This window comes from Drosophila willistoni (genome assembly GCF_018902025.1).
Source record: "Drosophila willistoni isolate 14030-0811.24 chromosome XL unlocalized genomic scaffold, UCI_dwil_1.1 Seg142, whole genome shotgun sequence".
Lineage (NCBI taxonomy): Eukaryota > Metazoa > Arthropoda > Insecta > Diptera > Drosophilidae > Drosophila > Drosophila willistoni.
Window position 1 is genome coordinate 8,009,659 of NW_025814053.1, and position 22,943 is coordinate 8,032,601.

At 42.9% G+C, this 22,943-nt stretch overlaps 7 protein-coding genes across 7 annotated transcripts; 3 read left to right on the forward strand and 4 right to left on the reverse strand.

The window, feature by feature from the left end:
- Nucleotides 1-6: 6 nt before the first annotated feature.
- Nucleotides 7-1,309, forward strand: LOC6644774 (dehydrodolichyl diphosphate synthase complex subunit DHDDS). The gene is made up of 2 exons (XM_002067330.4): nucleotides 7-769; nucleotides 833-1,309. Exons 1-2 carry the CDS (start codon nucleotides 110-112, stop codon nucleotides 1,079-1,081), a joined length of 909 nt encoding a protein of 302 aa, XP_002067366.1. The 5' UTR covers nucleotides 7-109; the 3' UTR covers nucleotides 1,082-1,309.
- An 859-nt stretch (nucleotides 1,310-2,168) lies between these two features.
- LOC6644773 (mitochondrial uncoupling protein 4) lies at nucleotides 2,169-5,102 on the reverse strand. The gene is made up of 5 exons (XM_015177931.3): nucleotides 4,919-5,102; nucleotides 4,464-4,823; nucleotides 3,318-3,427; nucleotides 2,565-3,053; nucleotides 2,169-2,495 (listed from the first exon to the last, which is right to left on the reverse strand). The coding sequence occupies exons 2-5, from the start codon at nucleotides 4,767-4,769 to the stop codon at nucleotides 2,321-2,323; spliced, it is 1,080 nt and encodes a 359-aa protein (XP_015033417.1). The 5' UTR covers nucleotides 4,770-4,823; nucleotides 4,919-5,102; the 3' UTR covers nucleotides 2,169-2,320.
- A 168-nt stretch (nucleotides 5,103-5,270) lies between these two features.
- LOC6644772 (HMG box-containing protein 4) lies at nucleotides 5,271-7,066 on the reverse strand. The gene is made up of 3 exons (XM_002067328.4): nucleotides 6,939-7,066; nucleotides 6,318-6,887; nucleotides 5,271-6,254 (listed from the first exon to the last, which is right to left on the reverse strand). Exons 1-3 carry the CDS (start codon nucleotides 6,964-6,966, stop codon nucleotides 5,452-5,454), a joined length of 1,401 nt encoding a protein of 466 aa, XP_002067364.2. The 5' UTR covers nucleotides 6,967-7,066; the 3' UTR covers nucleotides 5,271-5,451.
- Nucleotides 7,067-7,470: 404 nt separating this feature from the next.
- Nucleotides 7,471-10,791, reverse strand: LOC6644771 (males-absent on the first protein). Its single transcript, XM_047011600.1, has 4 exons — nucleotides 9,469-10,791; nucleotides 9,284-9,408; nucleotides 9,134-9,193; nucleotides 7,471-9,049 (listed from the first exon to the last, which is right to left on the reverse strand). Exons 1-4 carry the CDS (start codon nucleotides 10,714-10,716, stop codon nucleotides 7,522-7,524), a joined length of 2,961 nt encoding a protein of 986 aa, XP_046867556.1. The 5' UTR covers nucleotides 10,717-10,791; the 3' UTR covers nucleotides 7,471-7,521.
- Nucleotides 10,792-10,858: 67 nt separating this feature from the next.
- LOC6644770 (COA8 family protein CG14806, mitochondrial) lies at nucleotides 10,859-11,802 on the forward strand. The gene is made up of 3 exons (XM_002067326.4): nucleotides 10,859-11,004; nucleotides 11,072-11,320; nucleotides 11,384-11,802. The coding sequence occupies exons 1-3, from the start codon at nucleotides 10,942-10,944 to the stop codon at nucleotides 11,615-11,617; spliced, it is 546 nt and encodes a 181-aa protein (XP_002067362.2). The 5' UTR covers nucleotides 10,859-10,941; the 3' UTR covers nucleotides 11,618-11,802.
- A 562-nt stretch (nucleotides 11,803-12,364) lies between these two features.
- Nucleotides 12,365-21,108, reverse strand: LOC6644769 (histone-lysine N-methyltransferase trr). Its single transcript, XM_023177122.2, has 7 exons — nucleotides 20,390-21,108; nucleotides 14,867-20,307; nucleotides 14,249-14,803; nucleotides 13,573-14,174; nucleotides 13,370-13,499; nucleotides 13,122-13,304; nucleotides 12,365-13,049 (listed from the first exon to the last, which is right to left on the reverse strand). Exons 1-7 carry the CDS (start codon nucleotides 20,916-20,918, stop codon nucleotides 12,957-12,959), a joined length of 7,533 nt encoding a protein of 2,510 aa, XP_023032890.1. The 5' UTR covers nucleotides 20,919-21,108; the 3' UTR covers nucleotides 12,365-12,956.
- Nucleotides 21,109-21,509: 401 nt separating this feature from the next.
- Nucleotides 21,510-22,699, forward strand: LOC6644768 (39S ribosomal protein L16, mitochondrial). The gene is made up of 3 exons (XM_002067324.4): nucleotides 21,510-21,773; nucleotides 21,840-21,905; nucleotides 21,983-22,699. The coding sequence occupies exons 1-3, from the start codon at nucleotides 21,725-21,727 to the stop codon at nucleotides 22,597-22,599; spliced, it is 732 nt and encodes a 243-aa protein (XP_002067360.1). The 5' UTR covers nucleotides 21,510-21,724; the 3' UTR covers nucleotides 22,600-22,699.
- The last annotated feature ends 244 nt before the right edge of the window (nucleotides 22,700-22,943 follow it).

Sequence of the window (22,943 nt, forward strand, 5' to 3'; positions counted from 1 at the left end):
TAATTGTGACATCGATGATACCCGATGTGGCAATCACAAGACACAAGAGTAAAATTATTTAATAGCAACAAAAGACGCCCAAGTGTTCTATTACAGGGTATCCAAGACGATGTCGTGGGTCTCTGAGTACGAGTATACGTGGCTGGAGCGGACCATTATGCGCTCCCTGAGAGCTTGCGCCCACATTCCGCATCATGTAGCCTTTGTTATGGACGGCAACAGACGATTTGCCCGGTCACAGCATATTGATAAGATCGAAGGGCATTCCATGGGCTTTGCCAAACTAGCTGACTGTCTACGTTGGTGCCTAGACATCGGCATACGGGAGGTGACTACCTTTGCCTTCAGCATTGAGAACTTTAAACGCTCCAGCGAAGAGGTCGAGGGACTATTTAATTTGGCGCGCGAAAAGTTTTGTAAACTTCTGGACGAGACGGACCGTTTAAATGAACATGGCATAAGGATACGAGTGATTGGAAATATTGAGCTTTTACCGCTGGATCTGCAAAAACTAATAGCACTGGCAATGCTAAGGACGGAGCACAACGATAAACTCTTTCTGAACGTGGCATTCTCGTACACATCCCGCGATGAAATCACACAAGCAGTGAAAACAGTTCTAGAACTCGGCGAGGAAGGTCATCTTACTGGTGAGGATATTAGTGAACGCTTACTGGAGGAATGCATGTACACTAGACATTCTCCACCACCTGATTTAGTTTTTCGCACCTCCGGTGAGTCTAGATTGAGTGACTTTATGATGTGGCAGGTAAGAATATTACATCCAACTAAATGTTGCATCAATTTTAATCATTCCTTTCTCGATCCTTAGCTTAGCAATTCGGTCTTGTATTTCACTAATGTCCTGTGGCCACAGATCACAATTTGGAATTTCCTTGGCTCGATTTTGGCTTTCCAGCGCGATAGATCTCAAATAAATGAACTCAAGAGATCAGAGCGTATAAATGCCTCACATTTGGCAAAATCCACAAATTTGTATAGCGAACGGGTGCAAGGATTTCTGCAAACCATGGATACAAATCGTCGAGAATTGCTACTAAAATTGTCCGTCTCCACCTGAGAGCCATCATCCCTCTACCAATTTCCGCTTTAACTTAAAAACGAAAAAAAGAAAAAAAAAATGTTTATGTTGTTGTGATAAGTAAAAAAGTCAATAAATGTTAATTGCAAATACATATATGCAGCAATTTATCAAATTTAAGTTTGTAACATTCCGTATATTTAACTTAGCCAACTAAGTCCCAAATTATTTAATAAAAATTTCAAGTTGCCTGTAAACATCCCGAAATTTAATTCTAATTATGAGATGTATTTAATTTATATCAATTTGCAACTAATTTTCCTAATTGATCAAAAAGAATTATACACTGTGTATTTCACAAATTTGATCTTTGGTTCAGTTTACTACGCCGTTAGGCCACGTACGCACGTAAACACTATACATTGGGTTCACTTATAATATTTAGGATCAACAACCGAGTTATATCCCTTGCTTCATTCCGTTTCGTTTCGTAATACTTAATGGGCTTTAAATTTCAAATAAAGGGCGTTATATTAGAAATAGACAAATCTAGATAAATAGATGGATTCGATAGAATAAAGTAGTTGTCCATTTTTCAAATTGAAAGTTGTAAAGGAAAACTAAACACATTAATATTCAGTTTCTTCACTATTTATTTTTCAATGAAGGGTTTTTTGTTTAACTAATAAGTATTTTTATAAAATAAAATATAAAAAAAATGTAAATTACGTACTTTTTTCTTTGTTATAATGCTTTCTTTAAATGAATTCTTTCCCCATATCAAACTCGTTAAGTTGAATTTATTCAAAGCTAAGATTTCGTTTGAAATTAAAAACTCGAATTAAGAATATTTTGAAAGTTTCTTAAAACAAACAGGAGATTGATGGAGTAAGATTTTCGTTTTTTTGTATTTTCCAAAAAATATATTTATTAAAAATAAATCAATTTTCTTCTTTCTTTTTTTTAAGTTCATTTACAAAGCAACAAGAATAACAACAAAGGAAACGAAAATAATTTGTTTGTATAATTGTATAAGGAAGGAACCTGGTGTTTTATCCCTAATAACAGGCTAAAAAAATAGAGCTTATAATATATATAGATATATAGATATAGATATATACTACGTGTGTACGTGTGTTTATGTATATTTATATACACATATATGTATATATAAATCTTGCATAAATGTGCATAAACATATATGATTCGGTATATACATGTCGGGTTCGCGATTTTGGTCTGAGTTGGACCAAGAGTTTGATTTTTTTTACTTTGTATCTAGTAGCTAGATGCACCAATCGTTTTACGAATTTGTTCAAAGGACAACCAAAAGGTCAATGACCAAGGAGCCATACGTATCCAGCAGGGGAGAAATCCCTTATAGAGGGCCACGAATCCTTCTTTGGCTACTGTTTGCCTCAAGCAATCCACTGAGCCTCGATAGAGTAGACCACTGAGGAAAAAGTTAAGTTTAAAATATCAATTATTTGGAATTATGCAGTTCTCTTTTGAGTTGACTTACCGTCCCAATTCATCGGTAGGTTGATTCATTATACGGGTTTTTACCACATCCGCTGGCGTGCCCATTATGGCCGCCACAAAGCCAGCACAGATTGAGGCCAGGACATGAACTGTGTGGCAGTCGGGCATATTCAGGCGATGCATAATGAGATGCTTAATGGTATCATAGGTGGTTAAATCACCCAAATTGACCAATGCTGCACGTTGGACATTCGGTATGCTACCCTTCCACAAGCCTTTAATGCCGCCACGCTGGACAATCTCCTTGAATGCATGGCCAGCACTATGGACACGGGCCGGTTCGCCCATCAGTCGTCGGCGCCCCTCCATTTGGACTTGCACCTTAACAAGATCGGCCGGCGAGGCCAGCCATTGAGATACAGCACCAGCTGTTACACCGCACAGAGCTGACTTCCATACGGGTAGAGCTTCCTTGCCATTGTGGGTGAACTCCTTGCGCATCAAATCGTAGCTACAGATGCGTACGCCACTATCGAGAGATATATTGGATGGAGGATTTTGGGATTAGAACTTGCATCTTGGATGTTGGATGTTACAGCAGCAGCTAGTTTGGTGGTCTAGGATGCCAGGCAAGGTGATATATATATGTATATTATAGAGTCGCATTGATTCTCATAGATTATACAATGATTAAGTAATTAATGTTGCTTTCAATTGATTTGCTTGCCTTTTTTTTTTGGGGTATTAAAATAGTTTTTGTTTTGTTTTTTGGTTTTGGTTTTTGTTTGCCCACCTATAGACGATGTGTCTGTAGAGCGCCGGCGTCACGCCCTGCCACAATTTGAGGGCGCCCTCCTCCCGTGCAATGCCGAATGCGGTGGCCATCATGCCGCGATATTGCATCTGGTAATGGGTAGGTAGTAGTAGGTTGATTTTATATATATATATATTGTACATATATATATTCATGGCCAGAGAGATACACAACAGAGATTCACACACACACACACAAATGAGATGAGATAGCAACAATTAGAGCCAGAACAGAAGGAACAGGGATTTGGGAGTCGGGAGCCAGAAGCAGAAACAGAAATTATAATACACAGGAGACACATATCGTAAGAAGGAATAGCAAGATTATATAAGGGATATGGTTTCTAGATTGTATTTGGTCCAAATTAATTTGATTTCTATATTATATACTTTCTACAAGACATAGGCAGGGGTTATTCATTCAAAAAATTGAAGAAAAATGAGGAAATTTCGTCCTGGCTACACACTTGACATTCTAAACCTACATGATATAATGATCTCAAGAGATCTTTTAGTTAGTTTTTCACTACATTTTTGTTTTAGCTTGAAAGGCAAAGTGAAAGAGGATTAGAAAATGTCCATCTTAATTGATTCGCTTGAGCTTGAGTAACGTATGAAGCATGATTGATTTGATTAATTGATTGATTTGTCGGTTGGTCAGCTAATCGCTAAAATGGATTTGGATCTCCAACTCCCGAAATAACATGCATTAATATTATATTATATACACACACAGATATATATATATACAAAGCATATTTTATATAGAAGAGAGATTTGAAAGTCTGTTATCTTATCAGTTAGTTGATTTATTCGGAGAACCTGCCCCCCAGTCCGTATGTGTGTGTGTGTGTGTGTGCCGCTCCCCCAAATAAATCGTGAAACCAATCTATAATTATATGAGTGTAAAGCAATGAAAAATAACAAAATGAAACATACGATAAGATGAAGATGAATAGCTTGAAAGATGGCAGGAGGAGGGGGAGGAATTAGGCCTACCCCCTTGCCATGCACATCAATATGGAAACAAAAGCGCGAGAGGGTAAAAGATGAAATGGAATGGAAATCAAAGGGTAAAAAGGTAACAAGACAACACACAAAACAGAGGCACATAGAGGCTACTCACATTGCTGGTGCTGGTGGCAGCACTGACCAGAGCAGCGCCCTCGCCTTGGATTTGCAGTCGTGTCTTTGTTAGATCTAATGGATATGTAACCAATTCGGCAATTGAAGCGGCCACAACGGATACTATGTAGGTGCAGGCAAATGAATCGGCATAATCATATTTAACAGGACGCAATTGATGCCTTCCACTGCTTGGATTTTTGGCTGGACTGCTGCTATTACTATCACCTGACGCATTGGTAGTGGGTGTGGAATTGGGACTTGTCTTGGTAACATCCACTCCGGCTTCATCTGCAGGCTTAACCATCTTAGTTTAGTTTTGCTTTTTGGGCTCAAACCTAGACCTTGACCTGGTAGGGGTCTGTAAATGCAAATAAAAACTAACCATTAAGACCATCAAAACAAGAAAAATAAAAAACAAGCATAGAATCAAAGATCAATCTTGAAAGTCCCCACCAAAAACCAAAAACACCAAATTCCAATATTGGCCAAGTGAAATCTGTTGAGATCGAATCACCGGAGGGATCCAATGATTATTTTTTTTTTTTTTGTTTTCAAAGCGACTGTGCTGCCGCAACGGCTCTGCTTTTGATTGCTTCCGATGTGATTCAATTTAAATTCAATTTTGTTGTGGAATTTACATAATAATAACAACGACGAATGATGCCGATGTCTGGCAACGCTGACGCTAGGGATGGAGAAAACATCGTAAAGCCGGAACTAGAAGAAATTGCCTCTCTTGATGACTTTTGCTGCAGCGGCGAAACAATTCTCTGTTACGCGGCGAATTTAATTTAAAAATACAAAATTATGTTTCAAAGTGTTTTCTATTTTACTTGTTTCTTAACATTGATCTTATTCTGATTGAAATTACAATATAAATATTTTGCAATCTTTTCATACATTGTACTTTAAAGGGATTTTAGGCCCCCATAAATCTTCGTGTGGAAGCATAAGTAAATAGTTTTTATATAATTCTTTAAAATCTTCTACAGACCCGGCATTACATAGGCTATATTATCCAGCGTTGTCGCCAGATTAGTGGACAACTGAGCTTTATTCTCGAGTCCTGGTATCTGAGTCGTCATACAGAGCAATGGCCCCATAGAGCATAACAGGCTGTCCAGCAGGACGGATAAACTGCCCGATAGGGACACATGGCCATTTTGTTCTTTGAGTCGTTCTCCAATAACTGTCAAACTCTCGCCAAGCAATTTAAGGTGAGCCGCCGCATCGATTGCCTCAATGCTGGTCGGTGGTGATGGCTGATTTAGTTGGTTACTGCTGCTGCTAGTTGCTGCCTTCATGTCAGCACTACTATCTGAAGTATTAAGTGTTGTGGGTGAGTTAGTAGCCACTGTACGACGTGGTGCTAGGGTCGCCGCACGGCCACTGCGCCTTTGTCTCGTATTGATGGGTGTAATAAGACCGCTGCTACTCACTGTAGCATCATCTGTAGAAGTTCCACCTACTGATACAGGCTGTATGGCGGCGGCGGCGGAGGAGGAGGAGTTGAATGTGGAGGGATGTTGACGTCGATCAGCCGCCAATTTTTTGGTACGACTTGTTGTTGCACGATTGACAAAGTTATTGCTATCATTTGTCATATGAGTTATTACCGGGGCAGCAGCCGTAGTAGTCGTACCATTGCTGGCCAAGGCATTTGGTCCATTACGTTCCCGCGTTCGTGCTTTGGTGGCCTGAATTTTGGCCTTTCGACGCCACGCACTTTTCTCTTTGTTGGATACATTAGCCCACAGCTCACTGAGACGGCGAGCAGCTTGGGAAAAGTCTGCAAATAAATGTAATTCCACATAGCAGTTTCAATAATTTTTCAATTGAGGATAAAATTTACCCATATCCTGAAAATCTCGCTTACGCACTTCTCGAGCCCAAAGACTGTAGGCAGTATAGCGAGATTTACCCTTGTCCTTTCTTTGCGTCTTGGTAACGACTATTTTGCCATCTTTGATCACTTTCCGCTTGTTCGACTGTTCGCGCATATAAAGGCTTTGCCGTACTCGCGCATTGTTGTTGGTGGCTTCCGCCTCTACACCCTCTACTAGATCCTGCACCAGCGTATCCAACTCTTCGTCCGAGTTCATCAGCAGGGCAGGTGTATGTGCCGATCCAGAGTGTTTGTGTGTGGTGTGTATGTTTTCCGTTTCGGAGGTAATGCTCAATTCTTGCTCATCATATGCCATAGAGAGATCTGCATCCAATTCCAGTGTTATATGTTGATGTTGCTCGCGTTCTTTTAATGCATTTGGCGGTCTACCTCGGCCCAAATATCGTGCCGGCTGCCTGGTATGGCCATGAATTCGTTTTGTTTTCCTCTCAATTTCCTCCGGAGACTCGAAATCCAAAAGTTTGGATGATTTTTTGCGCACACGTCCACTTCTTGAGACGCCAGCTACCTGGAAATCTAAACCCACAGAGTTTCGTTTGCCACTTTGATTCGATGACGTTGACATACCTTTAGTGACTAAATCTGGAGTATCCATGGGATGCAATTTATTTTGTTATTGTTTCCGTTTTTCAATTCGCTGGGTATAAACAAAACCGTGACGTGAATTTTACCTTTGAACCAGTTCACTAGTTCCATGTGAACCAGCTTAAACGATTAGCATAAGATATATCATGGATTGGCATTTCTTTCCAAGTTTTACATCATACATTTACATTTACATTTATTCTCAGCCTATCTTCAATTAAACCTTAGTTTAATTTGAATTTCGAGCCTTAAAAACTTGAAACTTAATTTAAGTAAATCAATCTATGACAACTCCTTGATTTAGATAACAGTGTTTATCGATAATAAAATGCGAGGGCTGTTTGAAAGGTCCAAAAATGTTTGCCGCTATAAGAAACCACTTTTCCATTCCATTCAAAAGATTTAACAATGTTTCGGACAAATTTACCATCTTGTTCTAATTATTACAAAAAAAAATTCCTTAAAACTAAAAAAAAAAATTGTTTAAATATAATAAAAAAAAATGGTTTAAATATATTAAAAAAAAAAAAATTATATATAACACATATGTATGTATGTCCAATGCTTAGAGTAGCCTGGCCTGAGCTGCAAACGATGTCGATGGAGCATTCTGTGGCTTCCAGTCCAAACAATCCAGATCAATGGTCAATTTGGGCTGTTTGAATTGCGGCAGTTGGAGATGATCGTTTATCATCTTCGATGTGACACAGATGACATTCTGACCCTTCCAGTACTTAATCATTTTCATGGATTGCAGTGTATAAATGATATCATCCTGGGTTATGCCGCTCATCTCGCTGAGCTCTTTAATAGTCGTCTGTTCTGGTGAGCAGCGAACCTTCATCAGTTCCAGCAGTGAATAGGCCCAATAGCTGCGATAGCTAAGTCGCCCCAAGTCGGACAATGGTTTCTCTGGGCTTCCGATAACGCCTTCCTTCCGGGATAACTCATAGCTAAATGCGATGAGTAGTTTACCAAAACCCTTGCGCTGATGAGGTGGCAACACCAGAATACAGGCCACATTGTTATTCTCCTGCATCTTTTCCTTGGAGAAATATCCGACAATATGACTACCCTCTTTGTCAATTTCGCAGAGCACATAGAACAGAAAGGGATTCATGTCAAAGTACAGAACCTTGTGGTCCAGAAAGAGTTTTGCCATCAGGCACAAAAGCTGACAGTAGAGCGGCTCCTCTTTCCCATTTACCTCAAAGATTGAGATGTTACCCTTGCGATAGATCTCGTTGCCAGGTGGATGACGACGCTTGCACTCATACTGATGATAACTGTAGCTCTTCCGTAATCGCATATACTTCAAACAGTATTCGCAAACATACAAAGTCCTCGCCTTGCCGTACTCTCCGGGAAATGGGCTGAAGTACCAGGTATCTATCTCGTAATTACCGAATTGCAGTTTGTCAATGTATTTAATCATAGTTATGGACTCGTGCTCCTTCTCCAGGGCCGCCTGTGAGGCAGTTAGCTCAGCATGGCTCTTTTGGACATGATTAATCTCATCATAACGTCGCTTCTGATAACGTGTCATCTTACGATCGCTGTAATCGTAACGATTGTTCTCACAAGCTGACAGATAGTAATCCTTTTGGCCACGACGCTTATGACGATCTATAGCAGCATTACTGCCCATTGGATCAGCTTTGGATGATGGCCCTCCTCCGGATGCGGCGGCGGCCGCTGCGGCAGCTGCTTGCTGTTGTTGTAGATGGTGACTGGTGCTTGGTTGATCACTGGTAGGCGATATCACTGTAATGCCACCCAGATCGTCGGCATTATCTGAGATCCGATGTCGTCCCACCCAGCCGTCCAGGCGACGATTGAGACCCACATAGTGGACATAATACTCGTTCGGGACTGTTGATGACTGCTCGGTGCTGCGCGCCTGAAGGACATGGCCCGCATGGACGGTGCCATCGTCCCGTCGTATGTAGTAGATCTTGTCGGGATTCTCGTTGATATCAATCGTTTTGAGTAGCCCAGCTCCCATCCCAAAGTGTGGTGATGCTCTCAAAGGCTTCTCCTGTTCAATTAGTATGACATCATCATCGTCATCATCCTCATCCTCGTCATCATCGTCGTCATCATCATCATCATCGTCATCATCATCATCATCATCGTCGTCGTCGTCGTCGTCGTCATCGTTGTCATCACCGCTGGAGCTATCGGCGGCTTCGCTACTATCATCCGATATAGTTTCAATGTCTTCATTTAAAAGATTTCTTACTGTTGTTGGTGGTGGCTTTGGCGGCTTTGGTGCTGGTGGTGAAAATATTGATTGAACCGCATGCGGATGAACATACGGATGAGGCTGGGAATGTGTCTGAGGTAGAGGCGGTGGCATGTGTCTTTGTCGCGGATCTCGTGGTGCGAGTCGAGGTTGAAGCATTTGCTGTTGTTGTTGCTGCTGCTGCAGTTGCAGCTGTTGTTGTTGTTGTTGATGCTGATGTTGTTGATGCTGATGTTGTTGATGCTGATGTTGTTGATGCTGATGTTGTTGAAGCTGATGTTGTTGATGATGTTGATGTTGTTGATGATGTTGATGTTGCAGTTGCAGCCCACTATCATCTTGCATGTGGTGATGCATCGGTGGTTGAACATAGCGAGCTCGCATAAATGATGGATCTATTACGCCAACCTCCGCCTGTTCCTCATCAGTGGGAGATGCTGGAGTCTCTGGCACTTCTTCTGTTATTTTCGTTAGATCTGTTATGTTCTCCATAGGCGTCTGCAGTTCATCGTGCTTCTCTGCCGGCTCCTGAATATTAGTGGCTTCCACTGGTGACGGACTACTTATGTCTTCACAGTGGCCCATATCCTCAACACAGACAACTGTAACAGGCGATGCTGGTGAAGGATATTCGGTGCAATCATCCTCGTTATCAGTGGAATGAGAACTCGCTTCCGAACCAGATGAAGTTGAGGTGCTGCCACTGTTGCTGCTTTCATCATCCGAGATGGGACTGCATACGTCTCGCTTTTCTCGTTTCGCTGGAGGTTCTCCATCGCCATTATCATCTACATCTGGTTCGCCATAAGGCTCCAACTCTGGCTCGCCATCAGGTTCTACAACTACATCCCCTTCAGGTTCTACATAAACTCCGCCTTCAGGTTCTACATCTGCTTCGACATCACCCTCCACACCTGCTTCGCCTTTACGCTCTACATCAGCTTCATTATCGGCTTCAACATTTGCTTCGGAATCAGCCTCAACGTTTGCATCAGCCTCAACGTCTGGATCAGCCTCAACGTCTGGATCAGCCTCAAAGTCTGGATCAGCCTCAACGTTTGGCTCAGCGTCAACGTCTGGATCAACCTCAACGTCTGGATCAGCCTCAACGTCTGGATCAGCCCCAACGTCAGGATCAGCCTCAACGCCTGGATCAGCGTCAATGTCTGCATCTGCATCGCCATCACCTTCTGCATCACCATCGCCATCATCATCGTCATCCCCATCGCCATCATCATCATCATCTGCCTCATCTATGCTCTCTTCCACATGGCTTTCTACTTCCATTGACTGGTCTGCATCGGTGGTGGTGGTACCAGAACCATCCGAGTTTTCAGTTGAACCACTGGTATTCAATTCATCCGCCACATCCTCAACCGGCGTGTGTGGAGATCGTGCTCTGTGCTGCAATTCATATTTATTGCTGGTGGACGGCTGTTCATCATATTGATGCTGATCCTGGTTCGGATCTGGATCCCCTTCAAAGCGCGTCTGCTCCAAGTCCGTTTCGGACATTACTTTCTTATAGTTTTTTTTTTGGTTTAATGCTAAAAATGTGAAAGATGCTAACGCTTCTCGATGCTTCTTACATTCAGCCAAATCACAGAGTTGCCACGCTATAGCGTGATATCGGATATCGATAGTCTAAGAATTTGCCTAATTGACGTAGTGGCAACTCTAGAACCAACCACCAGCTGACAATTTATTAATAAAGTGTTATTTTCAAAAGTTTTTATTAAAATGCACAAATGCCTGACATTGGCACTTCCAGTTCGAAAGCAAATTTCTTCGCCATTCATCAAAGTAAGTTTATGCCCGGTTTTAGGAAATGGAAATGCTTATTTATTGAAATCAAATTGTATCATAACAGCACTATGTAACAGCCGCACCGAGGAGAAGGCCTAAAGTAGTACAGGGTGCTTTGGCCGAGCGACCGGATCCACATGCGGTGAAATGTGATTATATAGGACCGCCAGATAAATTATCAAATTTACGGCCGTATGTTCGTCACATTGATAAAAATGAAACGGAATTGGCCAAAAAGTTACGGCTAAAACAACTTGAAGTAGAAGCCTGGAACATTGATTTCTGGACAAGGCACAACAAACGCTTTTACGACGTAAGTGCGAATGAGAAAAATGATATACATATTAATCTATTGCCATTTCCCTCGTTTTCACAGGAAAAAGCCGATTTTATACGTTTACATAAAATCAATGTAAACGAAACGGATGATACTTACGCCGATCGCATGAGCGTATTTTATAAAACATTTCTTGACAAAAACCGTAGACTTCATATAATGTACAATATATCATGGTATATAAAAAATTTCGATATGCTCGTCTTGGCCTTTATGGTCAGTTGTCAAAAGCTGTTCGCCATCGTCAAAAGATATGGTGGGAAAAAAGTATAACCATGGAGATGTACATATATGCACATACATTAGTAATTAGAAAAGAAAACCCCTAAACCTTGTATAAAATCGTTATTGTTTTATCTTTCGTATATCTACATTGTACTACATACACATAAATATACAGATATTTATAGATTGTTAAATTTTTAATTAAACAGTTTGTTTGTATTGTATCGTCCTAATCCTCTCTCATTGTTCAATTAATTTATGTTTTATAAGGGATAGAAGAGGAAGAACAGTAAACACAACAAAATGAAAAGCGCAAGTGCAAATAAATAAAACAATATTAATTTATACAGAGAAAAACGTTTTGTTTTACTTAAAATTAGCGAGAAAAATACAGTTGATTGAATAGTAGTACATAATATGTATAATGTAATAATAAAACTATTAGATAATTTGCTTAGAAAACTAAAAAAAGAACTAATATTGAAAAAAACCTAGTTAAAAAATAAAATAAATTGAATGATTCACAAAAAAAAAATAATGGTAAACGTTAAGATGTAAACCTGCTGATTGCTTTGCTTATAATTTGTTTCATGTTTTACTTCATTTTTGGGCCACACACACGCACACTCACACACACACACACACACATTTGCTGCATAAAAGAAAATAATGGATCATTTAATTATAAACTAAAACTAAACAAAGGCACACACGCATACGCATGCACTCAAACACACACACACACAGACTGGCACTAAAGAGTGTGCCCACGAACGAATTAATCAAAATAAAGTGTTTTTACTTTTTTAAATTGTTATTTGTTTTTGTTTTGTTTTGTGTGGTGGACAGCAGATCGTCGTTAAGTGTAGAAGGAGCAGGGAGAGTCTATTATTTTATATTAATAAAAATTATATATATAATTATAATTTTTGCTTAGATTACTAACAGTATGTATATATAATATATATATTATATATATATAAATGAAGCTTGATCTTGATCGTAAATTTAAGCTATCTTTTCAAAAAAAAAAAAAACACTTGGCCTTCAGGCAATACAGTGATGGAGGGGGGACATGGAGAGGGGATGGGATCAAATTAGCTAAAATGGTTTCAATGTTTTGGCCATTCGTGGGCACATTCTACATTAATTACAATATTACATATATATGTACATATATATATATATATATATATATATATATAATCTTATATACATACTGCTGCTCTTGCAGTACAAATTGAAATCTATAAAATTGCCGTGTTCTCTTCTTTTTTTTGTGTTTTGATCAAGCTATAACAATTTTTGTTCACTGGGTTTGGGAGAGAATGATAGAAGGTAATCTTGGCAGGCGCACATGCTGGCTGGCTGGCTTTGACGATGCATTCTAATTCATCCATTTACGGCAATTGGGCGCTCCACAGGCACATGGTATCTTATGTGACTCATCTTCAATATCAAATTTATAATCATACGAAAGCTGTAAAACAGACAATGAAAAAATTATATAGAAACTATAGAGTTGATGTTTAATTCGAATTCAAAAACTTACCTCTTCTCCCCGATAAATTTTCCGTTTGGCAAATATTATGATTCGCACATCACGATCAACTTCCACAATTTCGGTGACACAATTGGGATTGCACGAATGATTAATGTAACGAGCCAAACCGCCGCTTAAAGTGGCATCAACAACGCGATCTTCATCAAGGCGGAACATGTAAATGCCACGATTCTAACAGAGAAAGGACAACAATCAATCAATTTATGGAGATAATCTTCAGAGAGTTTCAAATTTACCTTTGCCTCGTATTGCTTTTCACGTATTTCAGATACTTCTGTGCGTATGACCTCGCCTATATATTCAATGATCATGGTATGCTTCTCAATATCCCTGGCCGCATACAAGCCCAGACCTTGAATCTTAGACCTAGAGAAAGAGAGAGATAAAATGATGAATGATTTTTCTCCTTCCCCTCCTCCCCCTAATTTGTGTTTGTTACCTTGCCAAATAAACATTATTTCGCCATTCCTGTTTCATCTTCTTATACTGAGAACTCTTGGAGTGAACAAATTGCTTACTATATGGACATGCCACCTCTCCGGCAATCGCTGCCGAATTGGCCATACGTTGGGTACTGCTACAGCTGCCGGCAGTGCGTTGCGTATGCGGTTTACGCCAAACCAAAAGCTGACGTTGTTTGGGCTCAGTGCGTGCCGCACCCGATGGATTGATGGCCAGCGGGAATTCCAATAGCGGGTTACGTCCATATTTAAAGCGATAATCGGTTAGCGTCTCAATGCCAGGCAAACTCTCCAATATACGAACAATAGCTGGTTCCGTAAGACCAAACAGATCCTCTCCACTGATATGCTGCGGGAATAATTGCAGCCATTTGTGGACCTTACGCAATCGCTGAATGGGCTGCAGAATCTGTTGCCACACGGCTGTCGGTGTGCTATCACGGAATTCACGATCCGGTTCAGCCTTGTCGCCAGTATCCTGTACCAAGATACGGAATTCGGGACGGCATCCGGCCTCCGCAATGCTGCAGATGTAGCGGCATCGACGATTCGGTCGTCGCAAACACCAATAGTAGCGACTCTGCGTAATGAAAGAAGATTGATTGATAAGTGACTGATATTCTTTGGAACTGGGATCCACCTGAGATTACTTACCACCTTATAGCCAATGGGATATATATGATGGGGCGTATGAAAAGCTTCCAATTGATGCGGCAACAATTGTCCCACATTCAAGAAGGTCATGTTGCCCACACGCAATAGATTGCTTAGCTCCGAATAGTGCATCACAGTGGCCACTTGACGATTCTCATCACGATCCACAAAGACCCGACGATGGACAATGAATGAGCTGAGCTCATTATCGGCCGCGCCGCCACCTGTGGCCATGGCAGAACCCGATCCGCTTGAACCAGATACCGAATTGGAGCCTGAACCGCCTGATGAACCACCGATGGATGATGCGGCGGCTGCATGGGCACTACAATGAACCGATTTATTCTTATAGAACATGCAGTCCTCCTTGATGGCGCAGGGTAAATGATATATGGCATTGCAGCGTGATTTAAAGCATTTAATGGTTGCCCCCAATAGATGGCAGGCGCTGCAGGATTGATTAAGACCCGCCTGTAGAGCTATTTGGAAATTCATCAAGGCACCGGAAACAGTCTCATAGACACCGTTCGACCACAAGGCACAGTTCAAATGGACCTGGGGAATCAACTAATCAATAAGAGATCCAAAGAAAGGGGATCGAAAGTTAAATACACTTACCCACTTGTCCACATCAAAGTTAAGCAGACGCGATGGACCATCGGCCAGGCCATCGCCGCGTTGATTGCAAAAGACACATTGACGTGTATCCTCCAGTTGCTGCTGTTGGCCAGAGTCGCCAGTTTCCCAGACTGTGTTATTGGGTGGCACAGCACCCTTACTGTCTTCCGCTGCCGTGGTGGCGGGTCCAAAGCAATCGGCACTAAAGCACTTGACAATGCATTTACGCTTTGCCGTTGGAATTTCATTGATCTTTGACTGTAGCTCATCGGGCGAGGCGGAGGCGGATAATTTCATTTTTGCCAATGCTGATGGTTTCGTGGATGCCGTTGAATCTGTTTGTTGGCCACCACTTGTGCTTGTTGTGGACCATTTGTGCTTGGTCAGGCAGGTGCGACTACAGAAATAGTCATAGGCTGGCTGTGGGACATAGCCAGGCAATAGAGCCTGCAATTGAGCCAACCGTGGCGAGGGTTTATCCTCCGGTGATTGTTCATCTTTGGGTACACGAATACCAAATGCCGCAATGGCGGAATCGCAGCCACGGCAAATTTTACGTCTGCCCATGAGAATTTTTCTTAAATGACTTTGACTGATTCGTTCACGATTGCCTTCAGTATCGCTACCACCTCCTCCATCCTCTCCTGCTGCTGGCGCTGCTGCTGCCCCTGCTTCTGGCGTCGCGTCCGTTGTCGTCTTCTCCAGCGTTGACTTGTCATCAATAACGCGACAGCTTATGCCCGGAGATGGTGTCAAATGCAGAAGATTGGCCAGATCCCTCAAAACGCCAACTATATTATCTGAGGCTGATGAGTGCAGGGAGAGTATCACATTTTGGTTTTTCTGTTGATAGTTGTTATTATTGTTGTTGTTGTTATGACTACCACCAGCAGGTCCACCCATCTCCAGATGCTGAGATTTGCGCAACTCCTCGGCACAGGAACGCAAAACGGGTGAAATGGGCAATCGTAGTGTGGTAAAATCCTCCGATAAAGCCACCGGAGACATCCGTCCACCGGCAATGCCATGACAACGACTGGTATTATTCAAGAGTATCAATCCCGGATATCGTGTGAGGCGTGGCAAGGTGGCAATTAGCGGCTGTGGTTGCTCCACCAGCTCAATTGTCTCCGTTTGGCTATCGCGCACAGCACCAATATGCCGGACGAGGCGTTCACGAGGATTACGCTCTAAATGCGTGGAGAACTCTTGATCGTAGAAATCGTTTTGTATGGTCGACAGGGATTTATTACCACCCAAGGGTCCAGGTGGTGGCAGAGACGGCGAATGGCCGCCAAAACGTTCGCTATCGTATAGAGATGGTAAACTGGGATGACGCACCTGTCCAAATTTACAATTGGCTCCCAATTGCTCGGTGTCATCGCCGCCGCGCATCAGCAACGGCCAACCACCACGTGAATAGGCTCCAGCACCACCACCGGATGTGCTTCCTGATGTTGAACTCTTTGCCTTGCCACCGCCACTGGCTCCTCCACTGGCTCCACTACTACTATTACTCGCTACAGCTGGACCCAGATCTGAGCATCCAATAAGGAAATTACGATTTAACAGCGGCTCAAGCACTTGAAGCGGTTGCATTTGCTTAATATGCGTCATTAGCTTTTCGGTGAAGGCATCGTGATCTTCCTCGACCTTTGAGTATTTACGCACACGTTTCTTTAACATGGGCGATGATCCACTGTTGCCAATGCTGGCTGCAGCCGCGGCGGCGGCGGCATTGGATACCATGGCAGGATGATGCCCAACAGCATTTGGATGGCCACCCTGCATATAGGCGGCGGTAGTGTTGGCTAATCCTCCGCCAGTAGCCATTTGTACGACAGCACCGGAGGGCAGGGTTGTGGTACCCACAATGTTACCACCAGGCATTAGACCACCGATGGGAAAATCTTTGAGATTTGTTCCACCCGCCGATGCTCCAAGTCCGGTAGGTGTGCCAGCATTTAGATTACCACGACGAGACTTTTGAACGTTTTCGCGTTTTCGTCGTTTACGCTGATCTCCCGGTTTGGCTGGTGGCTCCTGAGGATGATGGATAATTGCCTGTTGCTGCTGCTGCAGGTGATGGAGCTGCGCTGTCGTTTGCTGCTGATGAAGTGGCATATCCGGGGTGATTGATTGTTGTTGATTGGATAAAGTTTTCTTTGCATAACCAGTAATCAGTTGTACCTTCTCCTGGGATGATGGTGTCACTGGCGACACTGCATGATGTTGATGTTGTTGCTGTGGCGGCGGCAATAGTTGTTGTTGTTGTTGTTGCTGCTGCTGCTTCTCCTCCAGTGGCAATTGCATCGAATGCTTTCTTTTTTGGACCTCTACTCCTAGAATTTTGATAATATGATTGGGTTGTTGTTGTTGTTGTTGTTCCAGTTGAACATTAGCTTGATGATTCAATTGCTCTGGCAATTTCCAGGACGTACTTGAATGTTGTTGCTGTTGTTGTTGCGGCTGTTGCGTCGCTTGTTGCTGTTGCTCCATGACGACCATCTGTTGATCTGTAGATGGGACAGAGTCACCTGCATGGGATGACTCATTTTCTTGGGTTTGATCGATTGCAATGGGTTTAGTTGATACAGATATGGTAACATTGGAGACTGGAGCCGATATGGTTGTGGAATTGGTAGATGACGATGAGGACGAGGTGGCCAATTCGTATGATGGCGGAGGTGGTAGTATTTGTTCCGTTTTGGTTGTAGAATCAATTAATGGAGTTGTCACAGGAACAAGATGTGGTGTCGATATAAATGATGTCTCCTTGGATACAATTTGCACAGATTGCTTCAATTGCAGCTGCTGTTGAGATGACGATGATGATGATGCTGACGATGATGACGGGGGAGGCAGAGAAAGAGTCTGATGGGTATGGGATGGATGATGGGTTTGTGGCGATGGCAAAGGGGGAGGTGGTGGCGGAGGACCTTGTGGTTGTTGCTGTTCTGTTTTAACCACCGCCGGCTGCTGCTGCTGCTGCTTCTGCTGGTCACTGGCCATGGGATTAGCTGTAATGGAAGGAGCACCACTTTGATTAAGGGTTGTGGCCGTTGTCGTCGTCGTGGGGGTGCTTGGTGTCGCCGTCGATGTGACCACTCCTCCGGCATTGTTACTGCTGCTGTTGCTCACAGCCGCCGGCACTGGGGGAATAACTGGCCTGGCCAATTGGGCTTCCAGCGAGCTAACCAAACCCATGCTAGGAGCACGCACATTAATCACCTTCCGGGCCGAAAGTGAAGCAGTACTCGATGCATTTACTCCTCCAGCTCCACCTCCCGATGGCCCGCTGGCCGATACATGCGATGATGTTATACTAATCTGGCTGAGATTATGGCTACTAGATGAATTCTGGAGCAATTGCTTTAATAGAGCATTATTCGAGTCATCCACACGCTGTGCCTGACCATTATTTGGCGGAGTAGGAGCAACCGGAGCAGTAACAACGGGAGCTGGAGCAGGAGCAACAACTGGTAAAACTGCATCATTATGTTGATCTGACTGCTGCTGCTGCTCCTTGATGGTGGCATTGGTGGTGCCACCGCTACTGCTACTGCTGGTGGTGGTGCTGGTGATGCTACTGCTATTGCTGGGTGTGGAATCTTGCACGTTCACCTGATTCTGTTGCTGCTGTTGTTGTTGATGTTTTATAATCATTTTGGTTTTGTTGTCAGCAGACAACTCCTCCAACTTGGTCACCTGGCTAACATTTAGTTTGGTGGGCGTGGTAGTGGTTGTGGAGGCGACGGAGGTGGCGGCAACGATGGTCGAGGAAGTGGCTATTGCTGTGGTTGTTAACGTTTGCGGCGTCAGTTTAATCTGCATAGATGATTTTGTCGACTGATCTGATAATGTCTGATCGGACGATTGCTGAAGCGTTTGCTGCTGCTGCTGCTGCTGCAGCGGCACCGTATGCATTTGTATGGTAGAACCAACCACAGATGCTCCAGACTGTGTGGTCACCATCTTTGCTTTTTGTTGGGCCATTGACGATTTGGATAGTACCAGAGAGATGTTTTTCTGTATCGAGATTATGGGACGACTACCACCACCAACAGCCGGACTATTTATGCATATGGTGGCTGGCGTTGATTTGGCCACTGCCACCTCATTTAGAATCGCCGACACCGAGACAGATGTACTCGTTGTGGTGGCTCCAGAGGAGGATGCAGACGCGGAGGAAGCTGAGGGCAGCTCAACAACTCCCGATGATGTGGACGAAGTAACTACCGATGAATTGGACGTTGCTGGTGTCGCTTTAAATATGTTAAAACCCGATCCACAATTCAATTGACTCTTGTCCAGCGGTTTAATGACCACGCTATTAATATTGGTAAACTCCTCATTCGATCCTGCACTTTCCAGAGATTTACTTTTGTAGAGAATCTTTTGTATATTCTCGCTGTAAGTCGGTTTCTGTCGTGGATTTGTATCTACGGCATCAACAGCATCTCCACCGCTTAATGAGTTAGCTACACCTCCTGTGGATGGCGTATCCTGCTGCTGCGGCTGTTGTTGCACCATGGTATATGTCTGATTGGGATTTGTAGTCGTTATGGTCACTATGCTGCCTGTGGGTGGAGCCAAACTGCCAGTGGATTGCTGCTGTTGGATCTGAAGCTGCTGCTGTTGTTGCTGCTGCTGCTGTTGATGCTGCTGCTGGTATTGCAATGACATCTTTTTACTGACCACCTTGGCGGTCACAATCTTAGTATTAGCCGGCTTAATCTGCAGTCCCGAGAATGAGACAATTGTGGTGGGATTTTTGGGCCCTCGCTTTAGCAATTTGGTGTAGTTGATATGTTGTGTCTGCTGTTGTTGCTGCTGTTGCGACTGTTGCGTCTGTTGTGACGGGCCGGTGGTTGTCGTTACTATCTGACCACCAATAGGCAATTGTTGCATTGGTTTACTCTCGACAATTGTGGCACCGCCGGCAGCGGATGCAGTTATTAATGGCTTAAGCAGCGGCACAGATATCGTTTTATTACCAATGGACACTTTGGCCGTCGTCTGGGTGACCTCGGCTAGCTTCTTGGCATTCATCATGAGGGGCTGGCCTTTCAGCTTGGAATGCAGATTGACACGGTTAAGCAATGTCGGTGTTTGGCTGGTGGCATTGAAGAGATTATAATTGGTCTGGCCAGGCTTTTGATTGGTGGTGGTGGTAGTCATAATGGTTCCATTGTTTGTATTGAGAATAATCGATGTACCCGATGCAGTTGTGGTAACATGCTCTAATGGATCAAATTTATTCGATTGCTCGGGAAGATCTGTGCCACCACCACCACCGGGTCCTCCTCCACCGCCGCCGCCAGATGGCTCAATTGATATAACGGAGGCTGTCGACGACGATGATGATGATGACGAGGAGACGGCGGACGCAGTGACAGCAACAGATGATGCCGCTTCTTTTTTGGTAAAGCTGATAAAATCTGTAAACAAAAAAAGGTAAAGCAAAATTTAGTTTTGTTTAATACACGCGCATGGTCATGTTTGCTTTTTAATTACACTTACTTTGCTTCTGGTTGCCTTCGGCCACCTCTTCTTGTTTGATTGCACTCATCTCGGTGGTGTTGGTGGCGGTGGAGGAGCCAAAATTACACACTATAATCTGCTGCTGCTCCTCTCGCGTCTGCTGTTGCTGATCCCACGCATCTTCGCTAGCAGTCTCATCCTTGGTGTTGACGGAAGTAGAGCTAGATCCAAGCGATGTGTGTATAGCACTAACTACACTTACTCCACCAGGTCCCCGTTGATGTTGTTGTTTGGCGGGCGATGGACAGATAATGAGTTCCGTTTTCAGTTTTTTACGATTCAGATTCGAATCGTCACTCTGTTCACCACTATCCACGCTGGCACGCTTCTGCAGATTAATTGTTTGATAGCTAATGGTTGCTCCTCCAGTGCTGACACCCACTGCGCCTGTTGGTGCGCCTGTAGCTGCTGTTGCAGATGCTGCATTTACATTTACACGTTCAGGTTTTGCTTTTTCGGCGGCAGCGGCCGCAGCAGCAAGCGATGTTGTCACCTTCGATATATTCATAACAAGACGCCACAGCACACAGGCGAACACTGCAAATCGCTGGCCCAGCAAGTGTTTTGTGTTTGTCACTTATTTTTAATAGTGTTGGCTTAATATTTGTTTCTCTTATGCATTATTTCTAAGGATTTTTTATAAATTTCTATTAAAATTTATTTTCAGCTGGTGATGGGACTTCGGACGTGACCAGCGATGGTTAAAATATCGATAAAATACCAACAATCATCGATGAGAACAAAATTCATGCAAAAATGAATTTCACTTGAAATTGCAATTCTCATCACATAGGAAAAGCAAGAAATCATTCAATATTACCTAAACATAATTATTAAGCAGGTGTTGGTATCAGGAAATTAATTAATCAACATAGCATATCGATATCTCTTTACTGATCCGCTGGGTGTGGGTCATCACTATTTTCAGTGTATATAAAAAGAAGAGAAACAGTGTTGCATTTCGATCAGCATATTTATAATGGGCACCTGCAACAAATTGTAAGTGTGACCACCTACCAAAATCTGACTTGAATATAAATCATTTATTTGGCCAAGCACAAGAGCCAATGTCTTATTAATTAATTTTTGTCTGTTTTCATTTATTAAGACTCTACAACTGGCTAAGCCTGATGATAAATTAATTGCATAGCTATTTTTATGTCACTGCTTTCAATCACGGCGTATGCCAAGTCACAGTCACTGCTTAACGCAATTCGGGCATATCTGATTGGTATATTTGATGTAACCTGCAGCAAGCAGCCGGTTATATTTATATTATTTTGTATATTATCTGAATGAAATAGACCATAAACAATGTGGAGCCTTAAAGCTGTAACTCAATTGTGCAAAAATACAGTCGCATGTAAGTGTAAATTGTTGACCAAAACGCAACCAGAGAAATTGATACCCTCTTATCCTCCAAATATAGCTGGCAACATTAGTGCCATAAGCACTGCGGGCCTCAAATACTTTGCACCGCCTATAAAATATGAAAGTGAGTATTATCCATTCCCCTAGCAGCCGTGACATAAGTTTCATTCAATTGACTAACTCCAAATCCTTTTTACCCAGACATTGAGAAAGTCGAGCGTCCGAAGTTGCGCATAATGGAGCGCATGCCTCAGTATCCGCCCAATCTGCGCCCGCCCAAGATGCAGAAACGTCTTCGCTACATGCGTGGCCCAGAACTTGTACATAATACCCTGCTCCACAAACAGTATGCCATTGTTGCCACTGGCGGTGGCCGCTTACGATGGGGCCACTACGAGATGATGCGTCTGACCATCGGTCGTAAAATGAATACGGACACCATGTTTGCCACTTGGCGGATTCCCGCTCCCTGGCAACCCATTACCAAAAAGGGACAAGGTCAGCGCATGGGTGGCGGTAAGGGTGCCATAGATCATTATGTAACACCCATACGAGCGGGTCGCATCATTGTCGAGATTGCCGGCAGATGCGAATTCATTGAGGTTAAAGGATTCCTGACACAGGTGGCCAATCAGTTGCCATTCAAGGCAACTGTTGTCTCCCAAGAAATGCTCGATCAGCAGCAAGTCGAAGAGGACCTTAAAGAGCGCTCCAATGAGAATCCTTTTACCATGAAATATGTCATACAAAACAATTTAAATGGCTGCCATCGATGGCTTTCGCCGGTCGATCATAAATGGTTTGGTAAACATCTGTAATAGGATTATGACCTTGCCTTGGATGAGACGTTGTTGTTAGTTTATGATTCAATCTTATTTGTTTTTGTGTATATGCAAAATAAATTTAGAAAATTCAAAATTTCCAACTGTCTCTTTGAAGATATTTTTAGCCGATTTTATCTCCGCCATAGACCCCACCATTTGTTTAACAATTACGTATACGCACGGTGTGCCATCTGAACTAATAACATTCCGTAAATGGTGACGAAAATTGGAAATTTTTGTACAAAAAGATATATATACATATGTACTCATATTTTTCAATGCATCTAAAACTGGAGCACTGAATATTTCTTTAAACTTTAGGTAGAGAAATCTTTGCA

What these genes read in the sequence shown, in the direction of transcription:
- LOC6644768 (XM_002067324.4), top strand. Translation starts at nt 21,725, where the DNA reads ATGTGGAGCCTTAAAGCTGTAACTCAATTGTGCAAAAATACAGTCGCA. An exon ending in GTGCAAAAATACAGTCGCAT is followed by an intron (nt 21,774 to 21,839) that starts GTAAGTGTAAAT and finishes CTCCAAATATAG; the next exon opens with CTGGCAACATTAGTGCCATA. An exon ending in ACCGCCTATAAAATATGAAA is followed by an intron (nt 21,906 to 21,982) that starts GTGAGTATTATC and finishes CTTTTTACCCAG; the next exon opens with ACATTGAGAAAGTCGAGCGT.
- LOC6644774 (XM_002067330.4), top strand. Translation starts at nt 110, where the DNA reads ATGTCGTGGGTCTCTGAGTACGAGTATACGTGGCTGGAGCGGACCATT. An exon ending in GTGACTTTATGATGTGGCAG is followed by an intron (nt 770 to 832) that starts GTAAGAATATTA and finishes CTCGATCCTTAG; the next exon opens with CTTAGCAATTCGGTCTTGTA.
- LOC6644769 (XM_023177122.2), bottom strand. Translation starts at nt 20,918, where the DNA reads ATGAATATATCGAAGGTGACAACATCGCTTGCTGCTGCGGCCGCTGCC. An exon ending in ATCCCATTGGCTATAAGGTG is followed by an intron (nt 14,175 to 14,248) that starts GTAAGTAATCTC and finishes TTCATTACGCAG; the next exon opens with AGTCGCTACTATTGGTGTTT. An exon ending in AAAAGCAATACGAGGCAAAG is followed by an intron (nt 13,305 to 13,369) that starts GTAAATTTGAAA and finishes TTTCTCTGTTAG; the next exon opens with AATCGTGGCATTTACATGTT.
- LOC6644772 (XM_002067328.4), bottom strand. Translation starts at nt 6,966, where the DNA reads ATGGATACTCCAGATTTAGTCACTAAAG. An exon ending in TCCAGATTTAGTCACTAAAG is followed by an intron (nt 6,888 to 6,938) that starts GTATGTCAACGT and finishes CTGTGGGTTTAG; the next exon opens with ATTTCCAGGTAGCTGGCGTC. An exon ending in GCGAGATTTTCAGGATATGG is followed by an intron (nt 6,255 to 6,317) that starts GTAAATTTTATC and finishes ATTTATTTGCAG; the next exon opens with ACTTTTCCCAAGCTGCTCGC.
- LOC6644773 (XM_015177931.3), bottom strand. Translation starts at nt 4,769, where the DNA reads ATGGTTAAGCCTGCAGATGAAGCCGGAGTGGATGTTACCAAGACAAGT. An exon ending in CTGCCACCAGCACCAGCAAT is followed by an intron (nt 3,428 to 4,463) that starts GTGAGTAGCCTC and finishes ACCCATTACCAG; the next exon opens with ATGCAATATCGCGGCATGAT. An exon ending in CCTACCGATGAATTGGGACG is followed by an intron (nt 2,496 to 2,564) that starts GTAAGTCAACTC and finishes CTTTTTCCTCAG; the next exon opens with TGGTCTACTCTATCGAGGCT.
- LOC6644771 (XM_047011600.1), bottom strand. Translation starts at nt 10,716, where the DNA reads ATGTCCGAAACGGACTTGGAGCAGACGCGCTTTGAAGGGGATCCAGAT. An exon ending in ATCAACAACATCAGCTTCAA is followed by an intron (nt 9,409 to 9,468) that starts CAACATCAGCAT and finishes CATCAGCATCAA; the next exon opens with CAACAACAACAACAGCTGCA. An exon ending in AGTAGCGAAGCCGCCGATAG is followed by an intron (nt 9,050 to 9,133) that starts CTCCAGCGGTGA and finishes TGATGATGACGA; the next exon opens with CGATGATGACGAGGATGAGG.
- LOC6644770 (XM_002067326.4), top strand. Translation starts at nt 10,942, where the DNA reads ATGCACAAATGCCTGACATTGGCACTTCCAGTTCGAAAGCAAATTTCT. An exon ending in TTTCTTCGCCATTCATCAAA is followed by an intron (nt 11,005 to 11,071) that starts GTAAGTTTATGC and finishes GTATCATAACAG; the next exon opens with CACTATGTAACAGCCGCACC. An exon ending in ACAACAAACGCTTTTACGAC is followed by an intron (nt 11,321 to 11,383) that starts GTAAGTGCGAAT and finishes TCGTTTTCACAG; the next exon opens with GAAAAAGCCGATTTTATACG.